Genomic DNA, 26173 nt, shown 5'->3' with positions numbered 1-26173 from the left:
CCTTTGCACTGCAAGTAAAGCTGAGTACGCTCAAAACGCACTCAATATAGAGATCTCTTGAAAATTACGTTTCCATTTGAAAAGAGTACTCGCTGTACATTACAAACATGCCTATACATATGTTAGCTTATAGCCTTATAATAACGTACGGGGTGGGAGGGGATCCCGCGTATTTCACTGTGTGAGCTATTTTGTTTACTAATTGCATGTTAGATCTTATTTGAAACGGTCTCATGCCTATACATATTTTATTTATACACAAGTACATGCATCGATTTACTTAAGAAATTTTTAATAAAATCAATGAGTAATTTTTGAGTGTATTTCAATTTGATTAGATTCATGTTTTAAATAAAGTTATTAAAAACCAAAAAAAAAATTGTGTTTTGTATAACAAGTTATTTATTATTAGCTGTTGGTCGTCTGCATATAAAATATTTTTAACATATCTACTTTTAATTTTATCATGGAAATATCCTTTAGCCGACCTCCGTAGACACGGCCACAAGGGCAGACGAATTAGAATTAGCATTTTAGTAACAAGGAAGAGTTCAATTTAATGACGATAATAATACGAACGTTTGCATGAATTTCATCATTACCTCACTATACCTCAAAACCTCCAGAGGGCTGAGTTCAGGAAGCAGAGCTTATATGCCTTGTGTTTATGCTTTGTGTTTTGTTTATATTTACGTCACTTTTGTTGTGTGTGACCATGAATCAAGCTTTCGACAAATTTAATTCAACTACCCAGAAAGGTTTTAATACATTCAGTACATTATAAACAATATACATGTTCTATTTGAAATTTATTTCCTATTATAACTTTATAAATGATAATAGTTAATAAACTATCCCAACACACGTTCATAATGTTTTTTTCGACCGCAAGTAGATATGTTATGTAACTGAAAGATAATTTATTGCAATCATTACGATGTAATTCACAATAAATTACTTCACAATGTTATTATTAATAAATAACGTAAATCGCATAAAAATAATATGTTCGTTCTTAACAAGATGAATGTTTTATATACTAGCGATCAGTTTAAATTGGTTAAGTGACTGTAGAATAATTTTTAACTTTACCTTGTGACGTTGAATGTCATCACAATACCGTATATTCGTGCTATAACCGGTGTACGAGGAACCTTAAAGAAGGGAAGACCTCGAATGATCACAGTTCGCATTGACCTCCTTGTGAAAGATACTCCTCGCGAAACAAACTACAAACGTGTTTTGCATTCCCTTTATGGTTTGTAATCTCATCCAAGTAAGTACGTATTTAGAAAGTGATTCCTCAATTACGCCACTCATTAATTATAATTAAATGTTTGATGAATCTTGTATCTTCCGTATAATCTAAGTTTGATGTTGATCTGATAGTTATAAAGTGAAACATAAGTCTTAGACGGTTTATAACCAAAAACAGATATTGTTTATGTTAAAAACTTTAAAGAAAAACTGATGAAATTAAATATATTCACCTCAAGTTTATTATTATATCTGAATGAAAAAAGTTTCTGCTCCAATATTTTTAATCATGTATAGATTTTTATATTTATATTATAATATTCTATTGAAGGATCAACCATTCTAAATATAGACGGCTCTGAACATTATAAAGACTACTTTGTATTATCAATTTAAGGTTATAGTTCTTTGGAGCATTATGGAATTGGTTACTGTGGTATCTGTTGATAATATTCTATTTAGAGGTCTCCGTATAAATATTGTTACGGTGACATCGAATAAGGAAATTAAGTTTTAGATACATTATGCCGCGACGCTACTAGATTGATATATTCAATCCATCTCTGTGATCGAGAAAAACGTATAAAAAAATATCCATGTTACAGGATCGACGTTGGCGTTTGTCGATATGTGGGTAGGCTTTTATGATATTGGCTATTTTTTGTTTATATCAAGATTTATTGAAATATGGTACTACAGGTCGCTAACTGAACAAACCGAACCAAACCAAAACCAAAAAAAAATCTATGAGTATATTATATTAGATATTTTAACTGCAGTTTTATGTTTTAGACCGTTTATCGATACCCTTGAGTTGGATTCAAATCAGGTAAATTTACACAAATCTAGATAGACTCAGTTAGTGCTAAACTCAAAACAATATTCCTTGCACCCACGCCTGTTGAATTGATATAATCTAATAGGTTCGCAGAGTTAGTCAGAGCTTTAGTCATTAATAACATCGTGTTTAATGAATTCGTCTAATTTGTTTTAAAATGGAATAATAGTGATGAATTAATATTATATTGTTATTTAATATTTTTCATTTATATAAAGAAATATCTTATTATATTCAAATTAATTTTTATATTCTTAAACCTTCCTGAAGGTATTTTTGCGTGTAGAAAATTGTTTTCAATCTTCATTGTAATGAGTATAATAAGTGCAGGTCATTTTATTGCTGCTCGTGACTTAACTACCATTCTTAAGCCTGCTTGCCAACTGTTTATTAGTTAAGGGTACAAGACATACTTTAGTTATTGATTTGTCTTATTCTTCGCATTTCATTCGCATTGAGGTCGGTCAATATTATTGAAAATAAAAAAAAACACATCGACATTGTCTACAAAAAATAGATTAAGAAAGATTAATGCTGGATTTCATCCAGTTAACATGATGGACAATTCAAATAAAATTTAAAGCTCAGGTAGAAACAAAATTTAAGAACATTTAGATTCAACACTAACATGCCGATTCGAATAAAAAAAACGAAGGAATCCGATCTGAACATCGGAACGGATACTAAAAAGCGAAACGCATGGGCGGTGCGGTGCGCTGCGCCGGCGCATGTGTCAACGTCCGCAGGTGAGCGTGTCATTGGACAGTTGGAGTCATTGTTACTACCACCACACATAAACACATACACACACACACACACAACCACTCCGTCACCTTGCGCTTACCAACTGATTACTTTTTAATGTTTTGCAAATTATGAGCTTTACATGTATTTTTTTAATTCTATAACATTAAAAAGTCCCGGGTCTAATACAGCGTAGTGATATAATTTATTTTAAAACCATCGTGGGCCGTTTCTTATTCTTCCTTTTCGTCGTAATAACGATTTCCTTAACAAATCAAAATATAACTTTTTTAATTTAAAAACGGATATTACTGGAGTTGCTAAAGATATTAACTACTTCCTAATATTGTTTAAAAGCTTCTCAAATAAGTCAATTCGTTCTCCGTTACTATAATGGATTCATAAATTCAAATACTATTCAGACGACAAAAATTCATTCATCTTTAAATGCAACAGGCACTAAACTTCTCAGTTGCTGATGTTTTTGATACTTAGCAATAATACGTCTGATCTGAAATGGTCTTAAACTCAAATAGCTTTAGTTTTGTTCATATTGTGTACATACCTTTATTTTTTAATTTGTCATATTTTTGAACGTTCAATGTATGTATTCGTATTCATTCTATACTGATTGTAACAATTATATAAAAACCAAATGAAGATGTAAATTTCTTAAAAATTCAAAGCTTGTTTCGGTATTTATAGCCGTTTAATAAATAATCATGAATCAGTGTGGAGAAAAGTTGCCCAAATGGTTTTTGCTATTTCATTTGTTGTTTTGGTTTGACTAATGAATGAGAAACCAAAAATTTATAAGATTCTGTTCTTAATTATACATGTTAAAAGAAATCGGAATACATTTAAATATGCATATGCATAAGATTTATATCACTTATCCTTTTATCCATTCCTTTTTGTATTTAAGTTATTATTTGTGATTGTATTGAAATGGGTGAAAACTGGTAAAAATGGGTAGTAACACAAACATACATGTCTAAAGAGTTCTAAGTTCCATAAATAATGTAAAGTAATTTGAGGACGAATCGAATTTCCCAGCTAAATATTAGAATTTCTCAGAGAGTTAAGAGTTTGATTGGAATAAAATCTAGATATAATAATGTATTGCTTCTATTCAAAAGAATTAATATAATTACAGACATTATATTACCCATACATTTTTGATTCACCGTACATACCTACAATATTATCTATATTAAGATGTTTCCATCAAAAAAACATTAGTTGAAGATGTTATCCTTCGGTAGCCGACTTTCTCTCATGATTCCATACTGAAAAAGGTAAAGTAATATTCAAAGGCCTACTTATTTTCACGTGTGACTCAATTCGATAAGTACTATATAGAATTTATTACCCAGTAACTTACGTTCTTTGTAGTTATCTCCAGAGATGTCGCCCACATATTTCGTCGGAGCTTACCGGGATATTTGAATATTATTTGCTTGTTTGTAATGCTGGATGTATGGCTTATGGTAATCATTTTATTCATATAAATAATATATTTTTGAACACGTGACCTTATCTGTTGTCTATGATTGAGAGCTTAGGTTATCATTTCCAATTTAATCCTCAAGTTTATTATAGACATAGAAAAAAATTAAATTAATCGGTGTATAGGTATTTCGTCGATTGTTTTAAGTATAATATTTAGATCATAGTTATAATTAATTATAGAAAAATATGTATGAGAAATAACGATACTTATGTGTTTAAGTCTATCACGTTTACCCTATACGACGAACTTGGACGAAATTTGTTTGTACATGTTTAAGATAAGGACATAAGGTAGACTGAAGTCCACAAAAAATGGTCTGTTCCCAGAGGATATTACGCGTTAGATGAAACTTAATATGTATATGGACAAACTATGATATGAAATAAATATTTAAATTTGCACTATAGTAACAACCGACATGAAATACATTTTGTAGCATTTATAAAACATACGAGTTAAGAAGGGAGATGTCGCAAATTGTTATGGTATCGCGTTTGATAGAATTATAAGGGGTTGTCTGTTGACAAGGGACACCTGATACTTTATATATATTCGATTGGAAGCGATCACTTTTGTATTTCTATATAATGCTCTTTTTTATTTAACCCAATAAAATACGATGACGTGATGTGACGTGAAACAGATTTCGAAACGTGATAGTTTTTTTAAAAACGATTGTTAATACACTTGCAAACTGGCTTTAAATAAACTTTTTTTATGTCAATCGCAGAAAAAATGTTTGCAAAAATATTTTTGTTAGAAAATATAATGTTATATTTTCTATGAGTATTGGTTTTAATAACCAAGATGGTCTTTCACCGCCACGTCTTGATCAATTTTTTCGAAGTTGTGCTGGAGGTTTTATTGAGGATCGCATCTCATAAGTCTTATATTTTATAGAGCCGTAACAGTTTTTTCATTCGTGATCGTGCTCAAGATACCTTTAATAGCAAAGTGATGATCACTTATATGTCATTTATGTATAGTACGTATAGGCTCGTTAAGAACTAATAACATGTTTTATTACCTTTATATGCCTAGGTATAAAATGTTTTTGATTGTATAAGCGCACTAATACCATAACATTAAATTCTCTTAAATAGGTATTCCAGTTTATCATGTCCGAGTTGATGGGAATGATTATAAAACCTGCCTTGCTTGATTAAGATTATTCCTATCAAATTGAAAGCTAACTATTGAAGTATTTTATGACGAAGTCTTAGCTTCCTTTATAAAATTTATAACTCCTCAATGTGTTCTCTCGTGTTACATTAGTTGTTATCAAGTAGCATGTAATAGAAAACAACAAATTGATCAATCAGCCTCGACTATGTGTGAGTAATTGAACTTGAAATTTCACACGCTGTGTGTCAAATCCTTTCAATATTGTGAGAGATGTTAGTCTTATCTTGTCCTTTATCTTGTTATAATAAATTTTCTTAATGGAAATGTAGGAGCGATCCTTGTTGTTAATTATTTTTTCTAAATAATCTTGAGGAGTCAATTAATTTTTATGCTCTTGCAAATTGAAAACGTATTTTATATAGTTTGTGATAATTACGTATAAATAAGCCAGGCAATATCTCTAGTTATTGGATGCTAGACCGCGTCGGTATCTGCTCGCAGATGCGTGCAATTGCTACTAAATTACACGGAGGATGTTGCAGTCGTTTTATATATACATAATGATTTTATAAACATTTGAAGTACACGAGATTATAGGATAGATGCTAAATTTATATTAACCGACCTTGTAATACTGAAGTCTCATTATGTTAGATCAGATTATATTACAAATATCTTGTTATGTTTAAATTATTTGTTAAAAATAAGATTATAACAATAAAAATATATAAAGACACGTCAAGTAAAAGCTAAGCGTAGTTTACAGAGTCCTCTTTCCCGTTTGCAATCTCCATAAACCAGCTAAAAAGAGACTGAGAACCTCACATCAGTGGATGGGAGTTGGGAGGAGGGGGTCTCCTGCTACTGGTTAGACTCCCCTTCAACACTTAGGGCGCATTTACATGGACGCATAAAAGCGATTTCTGGTTTTATGCCGATGTAACGTGTTAAAAGTGCTACTTCATTGCGCTTTTGAGATTTTCTGTCATTATTCTTGAGGAATGCGAGTTATTAAGAGTCATATACCTACTTCTTGTAAATAAGTTCCGTAATGTTGTTATATCGTTTTGTATTAAAACAAATGTTCCATCGTTTTAGCAATTTGTCAAAGTTTATATTTATAAAGATTAAAATATAGCCTACATTATAAAAGTACTAGGAGAGTATTTCGCTATTATGAACCGAACCTTAGTAGTTAAAGTTTTGAAATGTCTTTCTATCGAGACGAGTCTTTTCTTTCATTAATCCACAAACTAAGTCCGGTTTACTTACAGGATCAGTTTTCTATCGTGTATTATCTTTGATCCTCAATGATACTTTTTTTTATTATTACCTAATCTATATAATAATGTAAAAATAATAATATTGGTATAGCAATTATGTTAATAATTATTCGGTTATATAGTTTATTAATAGTATTTCATTCGAAGTCCTAAACTAAGTATGAATTCAATTGTCCGCATGAAGTGTATATTGGTAGCACGTTAATCTCCTGGGAGTTGGCACATAGCAGCTACACGTCTTGTTTATAACATGGTCCCTCAAACCACATGGTTGCTGCAAATTAAATAACTCTGCAGCATCCGAGCTTCGGAGGCCAGGATTCAAGCTTTAATTACTAAATCGTTTAGCCAGCCATACAATGCCCTTGCTACCATAACGTCTCCGTCTAAAGTGTCTGTCGCTCGGAGATTTTTACGACAATTTGTTAGGCGGTTATTTAGTCGTATTGACGTTTTATTTTGTTTATTTTTAATTTAAACACATATGTTAATTTAATTAACTTTTTTTATAAGAAACAAACGAAGATTAACTAATACACAAATTAATACACGAAATAGTGAAATTAAATTTAAAGTTTGGGAGCAAGATGTTCGCGCAGACGTTTTGTATATACATATTTATGATCTCTTTCACGGTTATCGGTAGACTGGTTGTAATTTTGTCAAAATTTAATTACGTTCCTTACTGTCTAAGTTACTGCATTTAAAAGGGATGTTCTTACGTTTCTTGATTGGTTAAGAAAGTTATAGGCGTTTTAGAGGTGTTGTCTTTATGACGATAATAGAGGTGACAAAGATTGAGAAAAATGTTTTGACAGAGTGAGATAGCGTTATTGACCATAAGGGTCAGCAAGCGTAGTACTTATTTATTTATCTCATGCCCTTTACTGAGGTCATAAACAATTTTTATGAAGTTTCAAAATATGACACAATAGCATCTACTTAGACGAAAGTCTTTACTTAAAATTTGTTTAGAGCAAAATAAAATAAAAAATAAAAATAAGTATTTTTGGAAACATTATTGTATAATCATAAATTTTATGAGTAAAGAGTTTTCTAGAACATTTGGTTTGCAGAGGTTTTGAAAGTTATGAAATTCTGTATTTAACTTGTTTTATATTTTATCGTACGCATGTCACTTATTTGTCTCGGTTTCGAACAGTGCCAGTGAAATTAATTTTTATATAACTCAGCCGAGTTATATAAAAATAAAGAGACGCTTCTCTTATGTTAAGCTTGCACAAATGTCTCAGTTAGAAAAAACGGTTTTAATTTAGACAGTCGTAACTTGCGATCGTGTGAACGAAACGGAATATCAGCTGATATTATAAAAGTTTTAAAAATAAGTCAATATTGAAAAAGATTTGTAGGGAAGTTTCAAATTAAGATTTTGTCAATGAAACAGTTTATAAGTATTGATGTATTCTTAAATAGTGTACGTTTTATATACGGAATATAGTTGTTCAGTGATGGAAATGCATCAAATGTTTAAACAAAAGCCGTTTGGATAAAATCCCTGAATTAATGAAGAATTATAATTAAGAAATTAAGGAAAGAGTCACAATTTTTATATCTTGTCGTCAGGTCACCCGTCCCGACGCGAGAATGAATTTAAGAAGCCCGCCCACGCACCACAAAATGGCCGGATTTACCACCGACCTAACATCTACAACAAGGTAAGTGCGAATATTATAAACCTATTAATATAAATAACTTCATATCTAAAGTGGGAACTGTCATAGTCAATAATAAATCACGAGATCCCTTCATCCATGAAACGTAACGGCCAAAATAAATGTTGTATCAGGGCTCGCGTGACCGGAGGCCCTAAATACATTGGAGGCGTCCTTGAACTTTCTCTAGAAACGACAAAATGTTTTGTAAACCAACACACTCATACAACGTGGTATAATAACCATATAAACTTAATTATAAAAAAAATATTTTGGTATATAACTAGAATTAGCTGATTCTGTATATGGCACGATTTCTATCGCCATCCGAGCATACCGCTAGATACTACTCGTATAATAACATTTTAATATGATTCATTATTAAAGAATCTTATCTCAACCTAACTCCGCCCATCAAGGGGACATTTAAGACTATTTGAAAAGATGCCATAAAATTTTAAGGTGTTTACTTAAAATTAATAAAGCAATTACATTGTTATCAATGTTGTAAATATTCTGCTTATCACATCTCTTAGTGTAAACGTTTCAGATCTTTTTCAAACAGGGTATTATTTACATTATGTATGGAGTTAAAATAGTTTTCATATTTAAAATACATTTCAAGCGATCTAAGCCACGATAGAAGTCTACTGTGAAAATAAAAGTTGAATTTTAAAATATAGTTCTTTGGAACTTCGTTAAGCTGTAAACCTATTTCATAAAATCGAAGCACATTGTGGCTGAGTTATGCTTAAAGGGTAAAGTTAAGGAAAGTTGTTGAGACGTTCTATAAGGCTTCTGACCGCCGCCGAGGTATTTTGATTTATAAACACGTGTTTTATTGCTACGTTTTATATAAATGAGGTTTTGTTCGAATGTACTTACGTAGTATAATAATGTGACGTTTATAAAGACATGAATCTAGATGCAAATGAGTTTATTATTAAAATTTATGTAACACAATATAAATAATTGCATTATTAGAAGATATCATCTTTAATGAGTCTATAGCTGTTATTTTTAACTTATCAAGTAAATATATTAACTATTGATAAGATATATTGATAGATATCTTAAGAAAAACAAGATTACATTTTCAAAACATTGACACAATAATTGGAACTGCATCAGAACAATGTGTTTGTTAGTATTATATGTTTGATTGTTTTTCTTTCAATAACAGAACGAGGGTCTGAATACATCCGGTGTCCCCGTTCATCGACCACCGCCCTTACGGATACCAAACGGTATCCAGACACAGGTCAGTAGATATTATATAACAATCAGATACATCATGGCAAGGGATTGGCAACATTAGACACTGTTTGAATCTCATTGCTTGTTGCTTTGAAATACTTTTGAATCTATTTATTTGATATTTTATATACGGAAAAATCGAATAGAATTCGAATAATATTGTACCTATTATATATATATTTATAATGTTTGAAATGTCTAACTATTGTATATTTAATTGTGATCATAACTGAAAAGTCTGCAATCCAAAATGAGGGTAACCAAAAATCTTATATGAAACCTAATAACAATATGTATATATATATATATATATATATATATATATATATATATATATTTGATGTAATATCATCCCCACTTACCACCATATCCTTTATAAATAAAAAGTAACAGTAATTTTCCCTACTTTCAAAGACCAGATGACGTCCTCTGTGCGTTGACAGAGCGTGAAATATTAAAACAAGAACTGGAATGATTACGTGTTTCTCTAAAAACCCCGACCTAAAACTGTACAACAAAATTTTAAATTATGTTTCTTTTATACTACGTGTTAACTGAGATTAGACTTTAAATATATATATACGTAATCGACTGAAACCCGTCTCGTATTGGACATGTGTTCTGTACACATGATTATATTATACTGTAGCATTGTTACCATAGAGGAACAAACATTTGCTCAGCCTCTAATATTGTTTGTATTAAAAACAAAGTTTATTTCTAGGCCACGGCGGTTGCCGCCTTAGAAGCTTGTTTAGTCTGCTGACTTAGGAAGTTTTCCCTTGTATATATTTCTAACTTAACCAACTATATACTATTGAATTGGAGCCAAACAACTTTTAATTGTTGTTTTATAAGTTTATCATTGCACTCTGAAATATAGCTCGTGCTACTTGCATTGATGTTACGATCCTTTCATCTTATATTCAATGATATATTAAAAGTATCAAGTATGTATTTTTTTGGATTTGAAGCTGCAAGCAGCGTGTTAAAGTAGCTAATAATCCGATAAGCTGTTAATGAGTATCGTCACTTTATAAGCTGTTTACAAGTGCTCTCAGTTAATATAATTAATAAATTAATGACTATAGTCGGGCATTTCAAACACTAACTACGAGTGGGTTAAGCCATCACATATCGGATTGATTCCACTAATACATGCTAAGTTTGAAGTTAATTTCAACTTGCTTACTATTAATACATTATTAGTTAAGTTTTAGAAGAAACTATTTATTGTATCAATTAAAATGTATTGCATGTGAAAAGTAACCAGCTCTCGTTCATTTAACCTCTAAAAGTTAACGGATCACAAAGTTTTCTTGAGTACTAATAAAATATGTAATTCATTGAAACGCCTTTTACGAGCCCATAATTTCTATCGTCGTGTTTAAATTCAATGGGTACAAATAGTTTTATATATAATTTTATTGATACTTCAACGCAAAGGACGAAAATGGATAAACATTTGTTTTACTTTCTAGAAAATTTTAATAATATAACGATAATCTTTTGCTCCATACAATAAATAAACTGCTGAATTCAATCAGCTTAGCTGAGCATTTTAAGATTTAACTCACATTAAGTATTGTCATGAAATGTTCGAGCGCAGTGGAATGTTTTTTATACTCAATATCATTATCTTTCACAGAATGCCATCGACAGCCAACCGCCGATTGAAAGCATATTAAAGGTGACGAAAATTTGTTAAAATTTAATTAATAATCTCATGTTATATGTATGTATATTATTTAAAATACTACTACATTCCGTTCTAGTAAATAACGCTTCACGTTCTTAAATGTTACATCTGGAATCTGATATTCATAATTGCAATTCACGTGTTAGATCCCATTTGATTCATATTTACATAACACGTTTAATAGCTCTTCTATGTTTAAGTAGCGTTAGTTTTTACAAATATACCTAGTTTTTATACCGCCTATAAATAATTTTAATTCCATTTCAATGTTTAATGTTACAGTATTTTTTATTTTAATTATTTATTAAGAAGTGAATATGTTCGCAGACTTAGCTATGTCTATAAAATTGACAATAGTATATCCAATAAATAATACGTTTATAACCGGAATAAACCGGATTATGCCCAGAGCTTTATATATAAAATATTTTAACAGAAATGTTTGTAAAATTTCCTAACAGGAGATGAAATCACTGCCGACACCTCTGTCAGTGATAGCAGCGACGCCGAGGAAAGAGCAAGAAAACAAATTCATATTCAATCCTTACACGAATAAGGTGAATATTTTTATATCATTTTTTTTTGTTGCTTGTAAATAAAACTGAGTTAATATACTAATAGAGATTCGAGAATTATTTAAGTAATAATCTTTCAAGTGAAAAACATAACATTGTTCAAATTAAAAAAAAATTATGTTCGACGTAAAGTAATTGTAATTATAAATGATGTACATATGAAACATATAATTTTTAATGTCGCAGGTGCAAGAGAATCCGCAGCTAACTAACAACGGTCTCAAAACACCCATCACTAAACCCTGTAAGTTTTTTTATTTTACACACACTCATTTATATTTATATATATATATGAAAATTCACTACATCTTATAAAAGTCAAGGTCCTGTGCACGAATTATATTGTGTATTTGAATATATATTTAGTATATATTAGCAATAAAATGGGCATTGCATTGGGCATTATGAAAAAAAATAATTAAATTTAACATGTTCTAATCTACTTGCTACTATATTGCATCCGGATTTATTAAGACGGGTGTACACTTATAATATATTAGGAACATTTCGTACTTAACGATTTGTATGACTAATGTAAATTATTAGTCGTGTTGACAAACGAGCGGTGAATGTCAGTAATGTCGGTATCAAAAGGCTTTGGGTGCAAGAAGTTGGACGTCTGTTCCAACCGAACTAATTGACTCCGCCTATGGACGGATCGTGAAAGTTTGGTACAAAAAAATATGAATTTAGTAGGACCTTGTTCGGAATTTCTTCTTTGAATTTGTTATATATAATTTTATATGGTGGATTTGTGATTCGTCTGATTAAAATAGGTTATGTTTATACACATTCTTATCATTGTGATATTATACATGTATCATTTTAATTCAACCGTCAGTAGATTTTAAAAAAGAGAAGCATAACCGTAGTTTAGTTTTGTTGAAAGCACAAAAGTGCGGTACAACTTTTTAAACCGCCACAGTCTTCTTTTAAGAACGAAAGTACTACTTCAGAGCTTTTTGTAAATAAAAACTCAGCTCGGTTGTGAATAAAAGTTTCAATTGAATGCCATTTCGAAATACGTTATGTTACCTATAACACAACGGAGACGAGTAAAAATATTTATTTGTTTCAACGTAACGTTCGGCCGAGTTAGGAAATAAAAGTTAGAATGAATTATTAGGTAGTTTACACGTATCGGTGTAACTGATCGCAGCGCCACCTGTCGCCGACGCGGATAAATAAATCGCAACAAAATGAAACAAGCGCGGCATTCTGAGGCCGTGTCGCGTCGCGTCGCGCGATAAACTCATAAAATAAACGTGCCCGCAAAAATATTTGCAGCGCTAACTGAATAATAATGAATACGAACGGATCTCGCTTCACCGGTAACGTGTGCAACCGGCTTTATCTGCAATCTGCTTAATGTCATGCTATTGTAACACGTCTGCTACTAGCAATAAAATATAAATTTGCCTGCCAAATATATGACAAAGGCTTCGTTTACGTGCTACGTTAGCGTTAGGGAACTAATGAAATTTTTACCGATCGGGAGCCCTATGTTGACTGGCTTTGTGAATGTCCTGTTCGTGAATTGTTTGACTTGGTACAGTGTTTGTTCAGTTTCCTTTATATTAAAACTAGTGCTAGCTCGTAAGCTTGGCTGCGTCATCATCATACTGTTATTTGCGTTTCTTCATGTCGTAAACTGTAAGATGGCCATTAACTCTCCCGCCCACACCGATGATCGTTCGAGCTCCTTTTTTTGCTATGTCCAAGCGATGTTTATTCTCAATGTTCCGATTAACGAACCGGTTGATATTTCTCAAATGTTAACCGTTATTAGAGTTTATTGTTTGTCCTCTGCTCTGCTAAAATATTTCCTAAACTTGAGGCGAAAAATACTAACATACCAATATTTTCGACTCCCGGCGCAGGTTCCGAACAGAGTCCCGATTTAATATTCCAACGGTTTTATTTTCGGACCTGCGATAGATAGCTCTTGGAATAGGTTCGAATAACACAGGGATGTATGTGACAACCCACCGGGGGGTCTTTTCACGAATTAGATCCGTTTTAGATGAGAACTGGCTATTGTTCCTTTTTTTGCGTACAGACGGCTTGATTAGAACGAAAACACGTGGAATATTTTGCACTCTATTGTTATTGTAATAGGAGTCATTCGATACGTCACACGACCGGCCAACGAAAGTTAAACGGATGTAGCTTTGTTCGCTAACTGCAATCGAGACGGTAACGAGTAATTCCTTTGACAGTTTTAATACTATTAGTTTGTTGTTTGTTGTTTTTTTTTTACAGTTATACGCTCTCTGTTTTTCATCTTTTATACGTTAATTCGCATAAAAATACACTTTTTATTAGAGCACTTGTACGTAATCAATAAGGGTGAAAATGAAACGGAATTCATTTTCCTTTATTGAACGCGAACACGACAAGCCAACTGAGTAGATCGTAAAATATAAGTAAATAGAAAATAGTATTACCAATAAGTGCTTTACCGGATAACGTTTTAGTATCGTGGCTGAAACGAAATGAATTTAAGACACAACTTCACAGTTAATAAATGATTGTAACTATATGAAAATATATATAAATTTAAATGATTTTTAATGTACGATTATAAGTTTAAAATATGACACAAATAATTATATTCTAATGTGTTGAAAGTATTACAAATCACGAACATTTATTGTTTGTTATAAAAAAATATTTAAATGGGTTTCGACGAAAGTCTTTATATATAATGTCTTTTATTAATATTGATGTTGAATAAATTTAAATTAATAGTTAGTTTTGAGACTTGATCCTGAACCGATCACGTTTATACAGTCATAACTGGATGGTTCTTAAAAAGTTTATTCGACCACTAGTTTCGTTAATTTATTTTATTTAAAACAAATTTTATTTTTTTAATTGGACTGTCACATTTTTTCACCGACATTAGATGTAGTTTGTTTAAACAAAAACTTGTGTGCGTAATAATGTTTTAAACTCTTTTGAAAATAAATAAATTTAATATCACTATTAACAAACAAACATACGGATATTAATTAACTATATGTAGTGGAAGTAATAAATATAGAACTTCATTACAAGTTAGCCTTAATACTTAATAGTATAAGTGAGTTTTAATAACAATCATTCCTCAATTATTTTAGATGTTTCTAAGTTGTTTCGCTATGAATAATTGACCTTATCTGATAGAATTATTTAGGGTCCTGTAGGCGGGGTCCTTAAATAATCAATTTACTGATATTGAAATATTTGCGTATGTGTGTGTTTAATTGTATTCATGATACGTATGTTGTATGTGTTGCCTTCAATGACGTCAGTGTATTTTTTATTTCGCGGTAAATCTTGCTGTTTTTCTCATATTATATGTCAAGTTTTTCCTTCTAGCTCTGTGTATCTGTCACTAAATGTCCCGTTAGAATCCATTATGATATTCAAAGCTGTTAATATCAATCTACTTTACATACAATGAATGTATACGTTTTATTTCGAAATATTTAAAAAATATTATAAGATTTTAACTAAACGGGGTTTCCGTTTATATTATTCGATAAGTTTTTACTCCATCTGCGGTTGGTAAAGTTTACGTCTTATTAATCGCTCCGATAACTCTATATCCTCTTCAGCCACTCACCGCTCGGTCAGTCCTACGTAATATATATACACGGATATGGGTTTTTCCTCTTTTTCCTATAACATCAATTCCTGCCGATAAATTATCCCTATCCTATATCTCGAATCCAATATATATATATTTTCTCACTAACATTTCCTTTGAAAAAGTTATTCTATGAGATATATAATGTGTATGTTTAAATAAGTCCTTACAAATTTGTTAATTTCCTTGACCGTCTCCGAGTGTAAGTTGTAATAATTACAACCTGCTAGTGGCCGAACGTCCCGTTCTTCGTTAAGTTTTAATTAATGCTTGTACTTTGTAAGAGGCTTTTCTGTTTGATTTACTCGCTTCTGTCTCGATTGTTCGGATTGTTAGCTAACTTCATTATGGTATCAATTTGTTCATTGTTGATGTTCCTTACGGACATTTAAACGTATCATATTTAAAACATTGATTCAACAGCTCAGTTTAAATTAAGGTTTATTAATATTCTTCACAATGGCGTCAAAGTTCTCTGTATTTTACGTATATTAGAATGTATCTAGTTATCGCAAAACAAATGACCTTCTCTATACTCGCACGTAATCTCATTGTTCCGACATGAGACTGCCTGCCTCACAATGCTTTTATCCGATAAATAATATGATGTAGGAAATGGGAAGGATCTCACATAGTTCGCATTTTTGATTCGGAAGCACTTCTGAATTGAGAACTTAAAGAAGGTGGAATTTTTCACTGAGATTAGATTTCCACTCCTCAGTTACATTAGAAGAATCAACGGAGCAGACCTTATTAAAAAACCGCTATGATGAAATATAAAATTCAATTGATTCTAATATATATATTAATATCTGCGAAATATATTATTACTCTGTACATCTAAAGTTTTATTAAAATCACAACGTCAGTAACAAATGTATTCAGAGCGGTCCGACTCACAATCAGTTATTAGTAAGTAAATTTATTTATGATTGAATCCATTTTAAATATTTATACAGAGAGTGTGATGTAACTCTTAATGTTTTGACGAACGACCTTATATACCAAAAATATATTCTATTAAAGTGATTCAAACGTATTTATTTGGTTTGTTAGTTGTTACGTATATAATATATTTTACATTTATAATAAATTACTAATAAATCTTGCACAATGACGTATATTAATAAAATTTTACATTATTACGATTATAAGTTGGTTAGTCGAATGTAATTGCAAAGATAATTATTGTATTTATAGATATACAAGTTTAGTACGAGACCACACTTTGGCGGCCATAAAAATATTCATAAAGGTTTACTAGAGACGGAGTTGAAATGGGAATTTTATTGCCTGTTTAAAACTAAGTAAAAATTATTCTTAGAAGCGTAACCGGCGTGTATATTAAATACGTTTTTTAACAACCGTTTAATATATGAAGTACTTTTATATGGTAGTTAATAGATAGGAGCAAAAATATACTGCAATGGATACATTTACTAATTGCACATTAATATCACTCGTTTCGCTAATAATTTATTTTAAATATTCTCTATCCAAAAGCGAATCACAGGAGAATTATGTTACTACATATATTATTTAAAAAACGTTATTTTTGAATATGTATAATACCAACAAATGTATATAAAGATTGATGAGAGAAAATCTATCGCTAATGTTTTTAATTAGTTTCACTTAATGGCATTCATGAACGACAGAACTGTCCATCGAAAATGAACCCTGTCCACTCTACTTAAGGTGTAATATCCCATGTCTCAATCATCTGAATATTCCGCCATTTTGTTAGGTAATTTTTCCAAAGCCATCTTGTTTTTAGTAGTGATTTTTGCCGCAATTTAAGCTAATGCTGTATAATTTATCAGCGTCTATAGCAGATTTTAATATATTCAGTGGACGGTGTCACAATCTGTTCGTTTTATCATGACTGTTGTCATTAATTGACTTGCTGTTGGCAATGGGAGTCCCCTTCGGACCTGATCCAATATATTATGTGTATATAAATCAATAGAATAAACTCCATCGAGCGATGTGCGTTCTAAAATACGTACCTACTATTACCACAACATAAAACAGCCTTTAAATATACTTTATTAGTTTGTAATAAAAGTTTTAAAATAAGAAAGTATATTAATTCGAGAAACATAAATATATGAATGATTTATTAATATAGTGATAAAATAATAACATTATAACGTAAAGCCGAGGTTCATATATATTGTCTAAACTCTAACATAACTATAGTGTATTGGGTGGTTTTTATTGATTATTCAGCGACGGTTTAGTGGCCTCGTAATTCTAGACATCGTTTGCGATAATAAATGAAGCTCAATTATATTTATAAAGGTCTGGAGCTGGCCGCAGACTGTGTTACGAAAATCTTGCGAAATACAAACCTGGGGTGGGGTCTCCATAGTACCTTCGTCAAGACGATGATATTGTTAAAATTCTAGTATAATGTTACATTATTTTAACGAGTGCGGGTCAAGCGAGCATGTTTAATGACTTTTTGTAGGTACGTTCTATTTGTAAATAACTCGTAAGAACGATCTCTTAGTAACCAGTTTGATTTCAGGTTCAATAAAAATATTAAAAAAAATTCATCACATAATAGACCTCACAACTGAGATAATTTCACACTGTAGAAAACGTCTGCAATTCCTCTTATTTTGAATATCTATATGACTTATTACTTGCAATCAAAAAATCAGCCAGCAATGTTGCTCTTTTTTATTTGAGTAAAATATCTTTAGTTTCTAATATTTAAATTTTATCTTCAACAACAATAAAACGTGAATTACACTGAAAAAAAGTCACCTGAAACCGCTTCGTTCGCTCTATTATCTAAAGACTCGTGTTATCAATTAGGAACAAAGGTTGCTCGGAGACATCACAAACCAGCCTTGTGTTCTTGTATTAAAAACAATATTGTATTTAAGTTTTATTTTAATGATTTATATAAAATTACACAAACCATTCATATTGTTATGAAAATTACTTAACGATGTAACATAATAGCTAGATAAATTTCTATTGAGCTTAAAACAAAGCAAACTAAACTGTGAAGTAACGTCACTTTATTAATAAAAGGATTCATTGTCCGACCCGTAGCGCAGATAAGAAATGTAAATAGTTTATTGAAATAGCACTCAACTCGTTACAAAAAGATTTAACACAAATACGATTCCGTCACTTATATATTGTACGGATGAAATAAGCCTTTAATTTGTTATAAAACTATTAAAGTGAAGATCTATTAGGGTTAATGTATCTTTATACTGTATACAGCTTTTGTATCGTCTAATGTAATGGGACCTTTCCAAGGATCGCACGCTGCATCATAATATTGACCTACTTAGACACATTCATTGTGACCACTACTATTTGATCTGTCAAAGAAAATATTTTATTTACACAGATGATGTTATATTTATTTTGCAATGGTTCTGGTTTGGTTGGTTCACCATTTAGTTTTTTTTATACATATGCATGCGCATTTAAATTAATTGTATAGTTAATATTTTAATCAGATATTCATACATGAGTTTTATATAGCAGTTTGTGGGCCTGCTGGTAAATATGTACAAGGAATACGTTTTTAGTTCCTCGTCCGCGCCTTAAGAGGCTCATCGCCAACGGCAGCATGTAATGGTGTGGTGATTCAGCGAGCAAATGTAACACTTTGAAAACTGCTTACATGATGTTCCTAAGATCTCTACGTAAAAATATTTAATTAATGTTTTAATATTTATACATTATATGGCTGGAATTGATACAAACCTTATTTTTTTCATTTGCTTTAGTTGTTTATTTAAATGATTACTATTTTAAAATGTATTTTTTATTGTTTCCTTAATTGTATTTGGTTGTGTTTAGTTTAAAATTATTTGACTATAGATAAATATACCATAAATACTCAGAGATTTGCCGATAGACTTTTTAAGTAAAATAATATATATTTATTATAGTTTAGGGAGCTTCTTATGATATTTAATATTTATATAGTGTGATGTGAATTCAAATCGAAGATCAGTATCATATAAGACATCGTCGTATAATGTCACACGTACTAAAAGCCGGTTCAATGCAAATCCCCACAGCAATTCCATATCCGAGCGCCTCGCTTTGTTTAACCTCTGGAATATAAGACGCCATCTACCCCCCTGACGTTTTACTACACCGAAAGGCTCTATGTTCAACATTTTGAAATGTGAATTTAGTCTTAATACACTCCTCTAGAGACCAATCTCCCTCGCCACAACACTGGCCACCTATATGGCGTAATAAAACTTATTTACTACATGAAGACAGCATGCCAATTGCCATCGAACCATAGTAGGATTTCACAAACTCTGGGTCAAATAGAATTAACATTAAAATCTAGTTATGAAAACCTTATATTTTTTTATGTCTGTATCCGTTGCGTCTGAAGTCCTTTTGATTTGTTTTAAGATGATTTCTGTGAAGGATCTAAACCTCCCAGCGTTCGCGATATGACCTCAAACGGAATTTTAACAACCCTTTTAAGAATTGTAAAATCGTGGCCCCTTTTAATTATTGTCCCAATCTTTTGTCAGCGAGCGAGCCCGTCGGCCATTTTTGTTATCGCATGCCATACATAACTTTGCATTGTTATTGATATAATTAAGATCGAACATTCGATTTAATTAAACGTTGCAATTAACCTGATATACTTTTTTGAGACAAAAAGAAATACGATTAAAGGGTCATTAAAATTTAATCCTATATGAAATTAATAGTTCCTATAATAATGTGATGTTAAAAATTGTCTATCTGTTAGTTGTGGGATCTATTCTCTTATTAGAAGTAAACTATCGCTATCCTAAAGACATTTAAATTTGTTCATTCTGAGTCCTAAAGAGAATTCCGTTTAGATTCATCAATTATTATTTAATTACGTTTTGGAAGTCTCTTAACTATCTATATTCAAGTCATCAATTTGCTTATAATTTCAATATTTTAATTCATAATCCTAATATTTCATGTTACTTTTATATATGTAACAACTCTGAACGGTATACAGATATCTATTATACGACCAAATGATGTCCAACAGAAGCGACAGATCTCAACGGCCACGTACAATACACACGTTATATCCGGTGATCCTTTTATTGTCCACGCTTAAACGGTCCGTATTGTGAACGCGTTAATATCATAATAGCATGGCAATGTTGACAAACAAGCATCAAGCATGATTGTAAACACGGTGGAGTTTATGCGGGGGAAGTATGCGATTAGGTGGGGACTATGGGCTATGTGTGGCCATTTAATTTTACAGAATTACATTAATTTGGGGGTTCGAGATTCTGGTGTATTCATGTATAAGCGACCTTATTATGAGCGTATACTTTGATCTGTTTGTTGTCTAATAGCTTCATTAATAGTTTTAATTGTATAAATTAAAGTCCTGATTATCGTCACTTGATACTTATAGAAAAATATTTTGTGCGATATAAAATAATTAATGATATTAATCAAATCTGTTGTCACCTTTTTTTATAAAAGTCACGTATATAAATAAAACTAATTGATTCCCATCCAATTATGCAATAATGTTAAACATCTCGAAGGAGAATATTTGAAGCTTGAAAGACTTTTGTATTGGCAATTACGAAATCGTTCCCAGCAATATATATAGCAGTGGAAAATAATTGCGTCACCTAAACTTTCCTTAGACATTGCGTAACACTTCATTTGATCCTAATTTAGTATAACTTCCACAAATGAATCCCCATAAAATAAAGATCCTTTATACCTTCTTTATATTTAATTTGTTTGTATTATAAAGTTAAGTTTTGTGACGGTGTTAACACTTCCTTCTGAATATAATTATGTGCTAAGACCTCTTGAAACTTTTATGTTGTCGTTATTTATAATTAAGAATATTTGTTATGTAACAGATTGTTACATAACAAGTTAATTGTAACATATGGAAGGCACGACACGTGTAAGACAGGTGTACAACAGGTGGGGGTTTGAAGGATTTTACCGTCTTATTTGGGCTTTAGTTGAAGAAGTTTTAGTTCGCTGGGGAATTAATAGAGTATAAAGAGTACTTTTTGGATTCATCGGTATTTTTAAAGTTTTACTAGCAATAGACAAGTTTAATAAAAAGGGTGTTTGTTCGTCCTTTGCAGAAATTATCGATGGTTCAATTTAATACGCAACGGTTATAGTATGGAGAAGTTTCTGGAACGTATCGTTTATTAGAGGGAGTGGATAAAACATTAGCTTAAACGGTGCATCGCTACGGAAATAGACGCCGGCGCGACGGCTCGGCGTCGGCTGGTTTGGATGTTGTGATGCATTGATTAGTGCATCGATATAATATTATAGACCAACGCAACATAACATAACATAACATAACATGTACGCATCGGAATTCACTAACTGCAGACGAATTGCTTCTAATTTATATGTACGGACGTTGCTTTATAATAAACATGTCCTTCTGCTATGAATTATTCTATTCAAACAATGTTATATAATAGAATGTGTATCGAGTATGTATGTGTATCTCCTAAACTACCCTCGCTAATTATATTTCTTCCCCATCCCCCACTATTCAAATGCGTTGCATAGCTAATAGTGCATCGAGGACGCGCGTCCGAAAAGCGCGTGCGGTCAGTCCACTCGCGCGCGTTCACACGACCCCACGTCTGTACAAAGACGATACCAATGTAACACTTCAGATAATATTGAGGTGCAATGGTACTTGTATCATTAACTAGCATCATCTTATTTAGATTTGAGTATAATCGCGAAGAAAATTGTTATCACATATAGATCGTTTTGTTTTGTATTTTTTTTAATGTTTTAAGCGCCATGGGTTCGAAAAAATCAATGAAACGCATAAATGTTGATGTGCGAATAATAAAGTCGCGTTTCAACCCCACGTTTGGATCGGAGTAATAATAGCGACTGGCATCGGAGGGAGGGACTCCTATGTACTGAGGGACGTAGCTAGAGTTGTTACAGGTCTTAAGTTTTAGGCAATAAATGCTACATTGCAATGTTACAGTCTAGACCGGCGTACGTGCACTTGTGAATGGTTTATTCTCATCGATTTTAATAACCCTGCATACTAAGATAGAAGAGGGATATATGAAATATTGTTAAAATATTTAATTTCCCATTACATCTAAATGTGATGATTCCCTACTATATTACCTATGATGTAAACTTATTCAGTGGAATGTTACGAATTTCTTGCCCAATAAATATAATGTCTATTTAAGTCTAAAAGCATGTGATACAAAATAGTAACGGTACTGTGCGTCACTTTCCCTTCTAAGGGACGTCTTAAAAAATTCAGTTAGAATTAGATTCAATACAACGACGATCGTGTGATTGATCGGTCGACCAGTCGCTCGACTCGAACTAAATAGAGGGGAAGTAAACAGTCCTTGTCACCTTTCCCGGTAACAGCTTTAGGAAGACGTAGTTCGGTAAGGAAGCGACGCAGGCGCATCTGTTCGCGCCAAAAAAAAGTATAACAACCGTATTATTAATAGTTCTACTAGTGATGGTTAGAGTGAAGTGAAGTGAAGTTACGATGAAAAACGTTTAATGATGTTGGGATTCCTTACAACCGGCGGCTTTGGATACCAGAACCGGCTGACATTGCTTCAGCAGCTGATAGAATGTGGTGATGTTCTACTCGGAAGGGAATTCGTTCGTGGTACGTTTGCAAGTAAACTTGATTTAAACGTAAATCAACAATCAATTGCTCTATCTATTTAATTGGACTCGTTGCATGAGCGATTGAAACTAATTAGTGCATATTTATCATTCACAGAAGGCATTCAGATCATTTAGAATTGCTATTGTAATATTTGTTTTACCCTTTATAATATAAATTATGTATCTTAAATCTGTTTTATAGAGAATGCGTGTCGGCTCGATCCTATCGCCTTATTTATTGTGTTATTGTCTCGCTACTTCATAAATTGTTCTAATTAGCATCCGAAATGACAGATCCTAGTCCCTCCATCGCCATAAACTTTCAATACTATAACTGTAGATGTATGTATGACTAGCTTTCAATGGTCATGGCAAGAGTTGCACAATATGCCACAATACATTACATAGAAGTTTAAAACAATTAATTCGTTTTCGTATTTCCTCACTGCATGCTCTATAATTTACTTGGAATACATTTCCTTATAATTTCATTCGTATTAATCATTTGTCATTCGTTACTAGTGATGTGTTTTTCCCACGAACGAATGAATTATTATGTACAAATGAAAGGCTTTTACATCGATAACTGTAATTAATTATTAAACTGTATGAACTATCGGTGGTATGGAATGTGAAAATTTTATTTTGTAACGGTTTAGTTTTTATTTATTTATATAATGCAATTTTATATTTTAGTCGCTCTGTTTCATAGTATATACTAAAATGTTTTTGAAAACATGCCCCGTACTTGTACTTTTTCTTCTTGACTATTCGTGAAATAATTCTCTTAATCATTCGTAAGCCATCTCAAAAAGGTTTCACATAGTAGTCTTGAGTCGTAATGCGAATATAGAAAGTGTAAGCTAAACTCGGAATGTTTTATTTCGTCCCTGGTGTGCTGTAAACATTCCTCTCATTTTAAGACTAACAAGATGTATTTCAATCCCATTATTTTCTAACATTTGTAGTATTTATAATATTGTGTCCGTTCGTTCGTGTTTTTTTTTATTGCTTGTATTGTTTTAAGAATGGCCTTTAATAAAATTCAATGAAACTATATTTTATTTATTTTGAATATAATATAACAATCGCCCTTTAACAGACCTTTACAGAGTTTTTTTACAATTCCTTTTTATAATATAGTAGGCGATGTTTTAAACTTTCCCGTTGTTAACACTGGACCAAAATATAGCTAGAGACCTCTCTGTGTTGTTAATATAACAAGACAAATATTAAACTATTTTTACGGAATATGCAAAATATAGTGGAACTATTCTAAGAAGTTCACGGCTATAATAAATCATAACGTTAAAAGCAGACAAGTAACAAACATATCATACTTATGTAAAATAAAGCGTCAAGTTAAAATATAATGTGAGAGAGGCTTTAAGAAAAATGACCTTACAGCATTCAAACATTTTAATACGAACAAGTTTCACCTTAAAAGAACAATGGCTATTCTGGTTTCATTCTAACATGTACAGTCGTGTCATTAATTCATATTTTTGATATAAGTTTTAATTGCGATTCCATTTTATGTGAGTGATGTCATCACAGAATTAATAAATATATATATTTCAATACTTAATCATTATAAAATAGAGTCCTATTTCGTTTGAATCCTTTATTCTGTAATATACAGATGAATGATAATTAAAATATGACATCAAGATTATTACAAACAATGTCCTTATCTGTTTTTAAATTATATTATTTTTAATACAAAGCCGGTTTTATTTTAATATGTTATAATTAATTATATCCAATGGGAGCAGTTGATTGTAAAAATCCTGTTTAACCAGTTGCAAGAAGAACAAACTCGTCCAATAGTATCAATGAACGTATGAAAACAATAGGTGTGATTTTAATATTCGCCTCTCGTTTTATTTGCATTACATGTGCGAATTATAATTTGCATCGTGATGTCAATGATATACGGAAGACATTAAAACTTCTTGGTTTTTTTCCGATCCCTTGGACAATTTGTCATTAATTATCACATATACGTATATCAATAACATTGTCTTCTTAGGAACTGAAATATAGTTTTACTAGTTATATTAAATGTTCAAGCTAGTGAGAATTAACTAAGTATGTTTGTCTATAATGGAAAAACTATTAAACTGATTTCTAACAAGTTTTAAAGAAATACAGCTTTTAAATAATAAAAAAAAATGCTTAGATCAGATAGTTTTGATTAATTATGGGAGCACATACTTAAAAATTTAATTAAATTCCGGTAGTCGTAAAGTAAGTATTTATGCATATATGCAATATAATATATAATGCATATTAAAATTCATGATAATATATCAGTGTACTTTTTATTTCAATTAGAGATCGTAATCATCAAGTTGTCACCGTAATTGAGTCCATCATGGTATATGACCACCGTTCATACTCCATGCAACATTATCATCAATTACAAATACAATGGTGAGGCTAACAACATACGTCTGGTGGAGCGTGGACTTGTTGTTGCGTTTTAATGTAACATTAATGATATGATGTAAATGGCTTTAACATATCATATCATATCATACCTAATATAAACAATAAAACAAAATTTTACAATGTTTATTTTCTATTCTAACAGTCTGGCTACAATTTTTTTTTAAATTATAAGAAATTAAGTTAATTTTGTATACATATATATCAAAATTACACACAAGTTGAAAAATGAACAAGAAATTACAAAAATGATCTCGGTTTTATTTGTAATTCTAAAGCCGATAGGCCGGGCTTTTTAGATAATGCTGTTTTACCGTCTCTTGAACCCTTATTTATTATATGATTTGACCCATCGACAGCACTCGCCTGCGTAATGTGTACAAAGAATGTATATGTTTAAGTAGAAAAGAGCTTCACCCAAAACTTGATTACCTCAGGTTAATTTGTTTAAGTGTATGG

General features: G+C 31.3%; 1 protein-coding gene across 4 annotated transcripts in view; it reads left to right on the top strand.

Annotated features, from left to right (window-relative positions):
* Nucleotides 1-26173, top strand: part of LOC116774317 (AF4/FMR2 family member 1) — a 111860-nt gene that overhangs the window by 70288 nt on the left and 15399 nt on the right. For 3 of the 4 annotated variants that reach the window (XM_061524890.1, XM_061524888.1, XM_061524889.1), the window contains exons 5-9: nucleotides 8345-8436; nucleotides 9617-9694; nucleotides 11339-11380; nucleotides 11851-11946; nucleotides 12151-12208. In XM_061524890.1, coding sequence (XP_061380874.1) covers nucleotides 8345-8436; nucleotides 9617-9694; nucleotides 11339-11380; nucleotides 11851-11946; nucleotides 12151-12208 — 366 coding nt within the window. Of the gene's footprint in view, nucleotides 1-8344; nucleotides 8437-9616; nucleotides 9695-11338; nucleotides 11381-11850; nucleotides 11947-12150; nucleotides 12209-23016; nucleotides 23262-26173 lie in introns of those variants that run through there. The other variant, XM_061524891.1, reaches the window with a different exon arrangement.

This window comes from Danaus plexippus, chromosome 26 (assembly GCF_018135715.1).
Source record: "Danaus plexippus chromosome 26, MEX_DaPlex, whole genome shotgun sequence".
In the NCBI taxonomy this organism is placed as follows: Eukaryota; Metazoa; Arthropoda; class Insecta; order Lepidoptera; family Nymphalidae; genus Danaus; species Danaus plexippus.
Note: the sequence above shows the minus strand (reverse complement) of the source record. Positions and strands in the feature narration are given on the sequence as shown.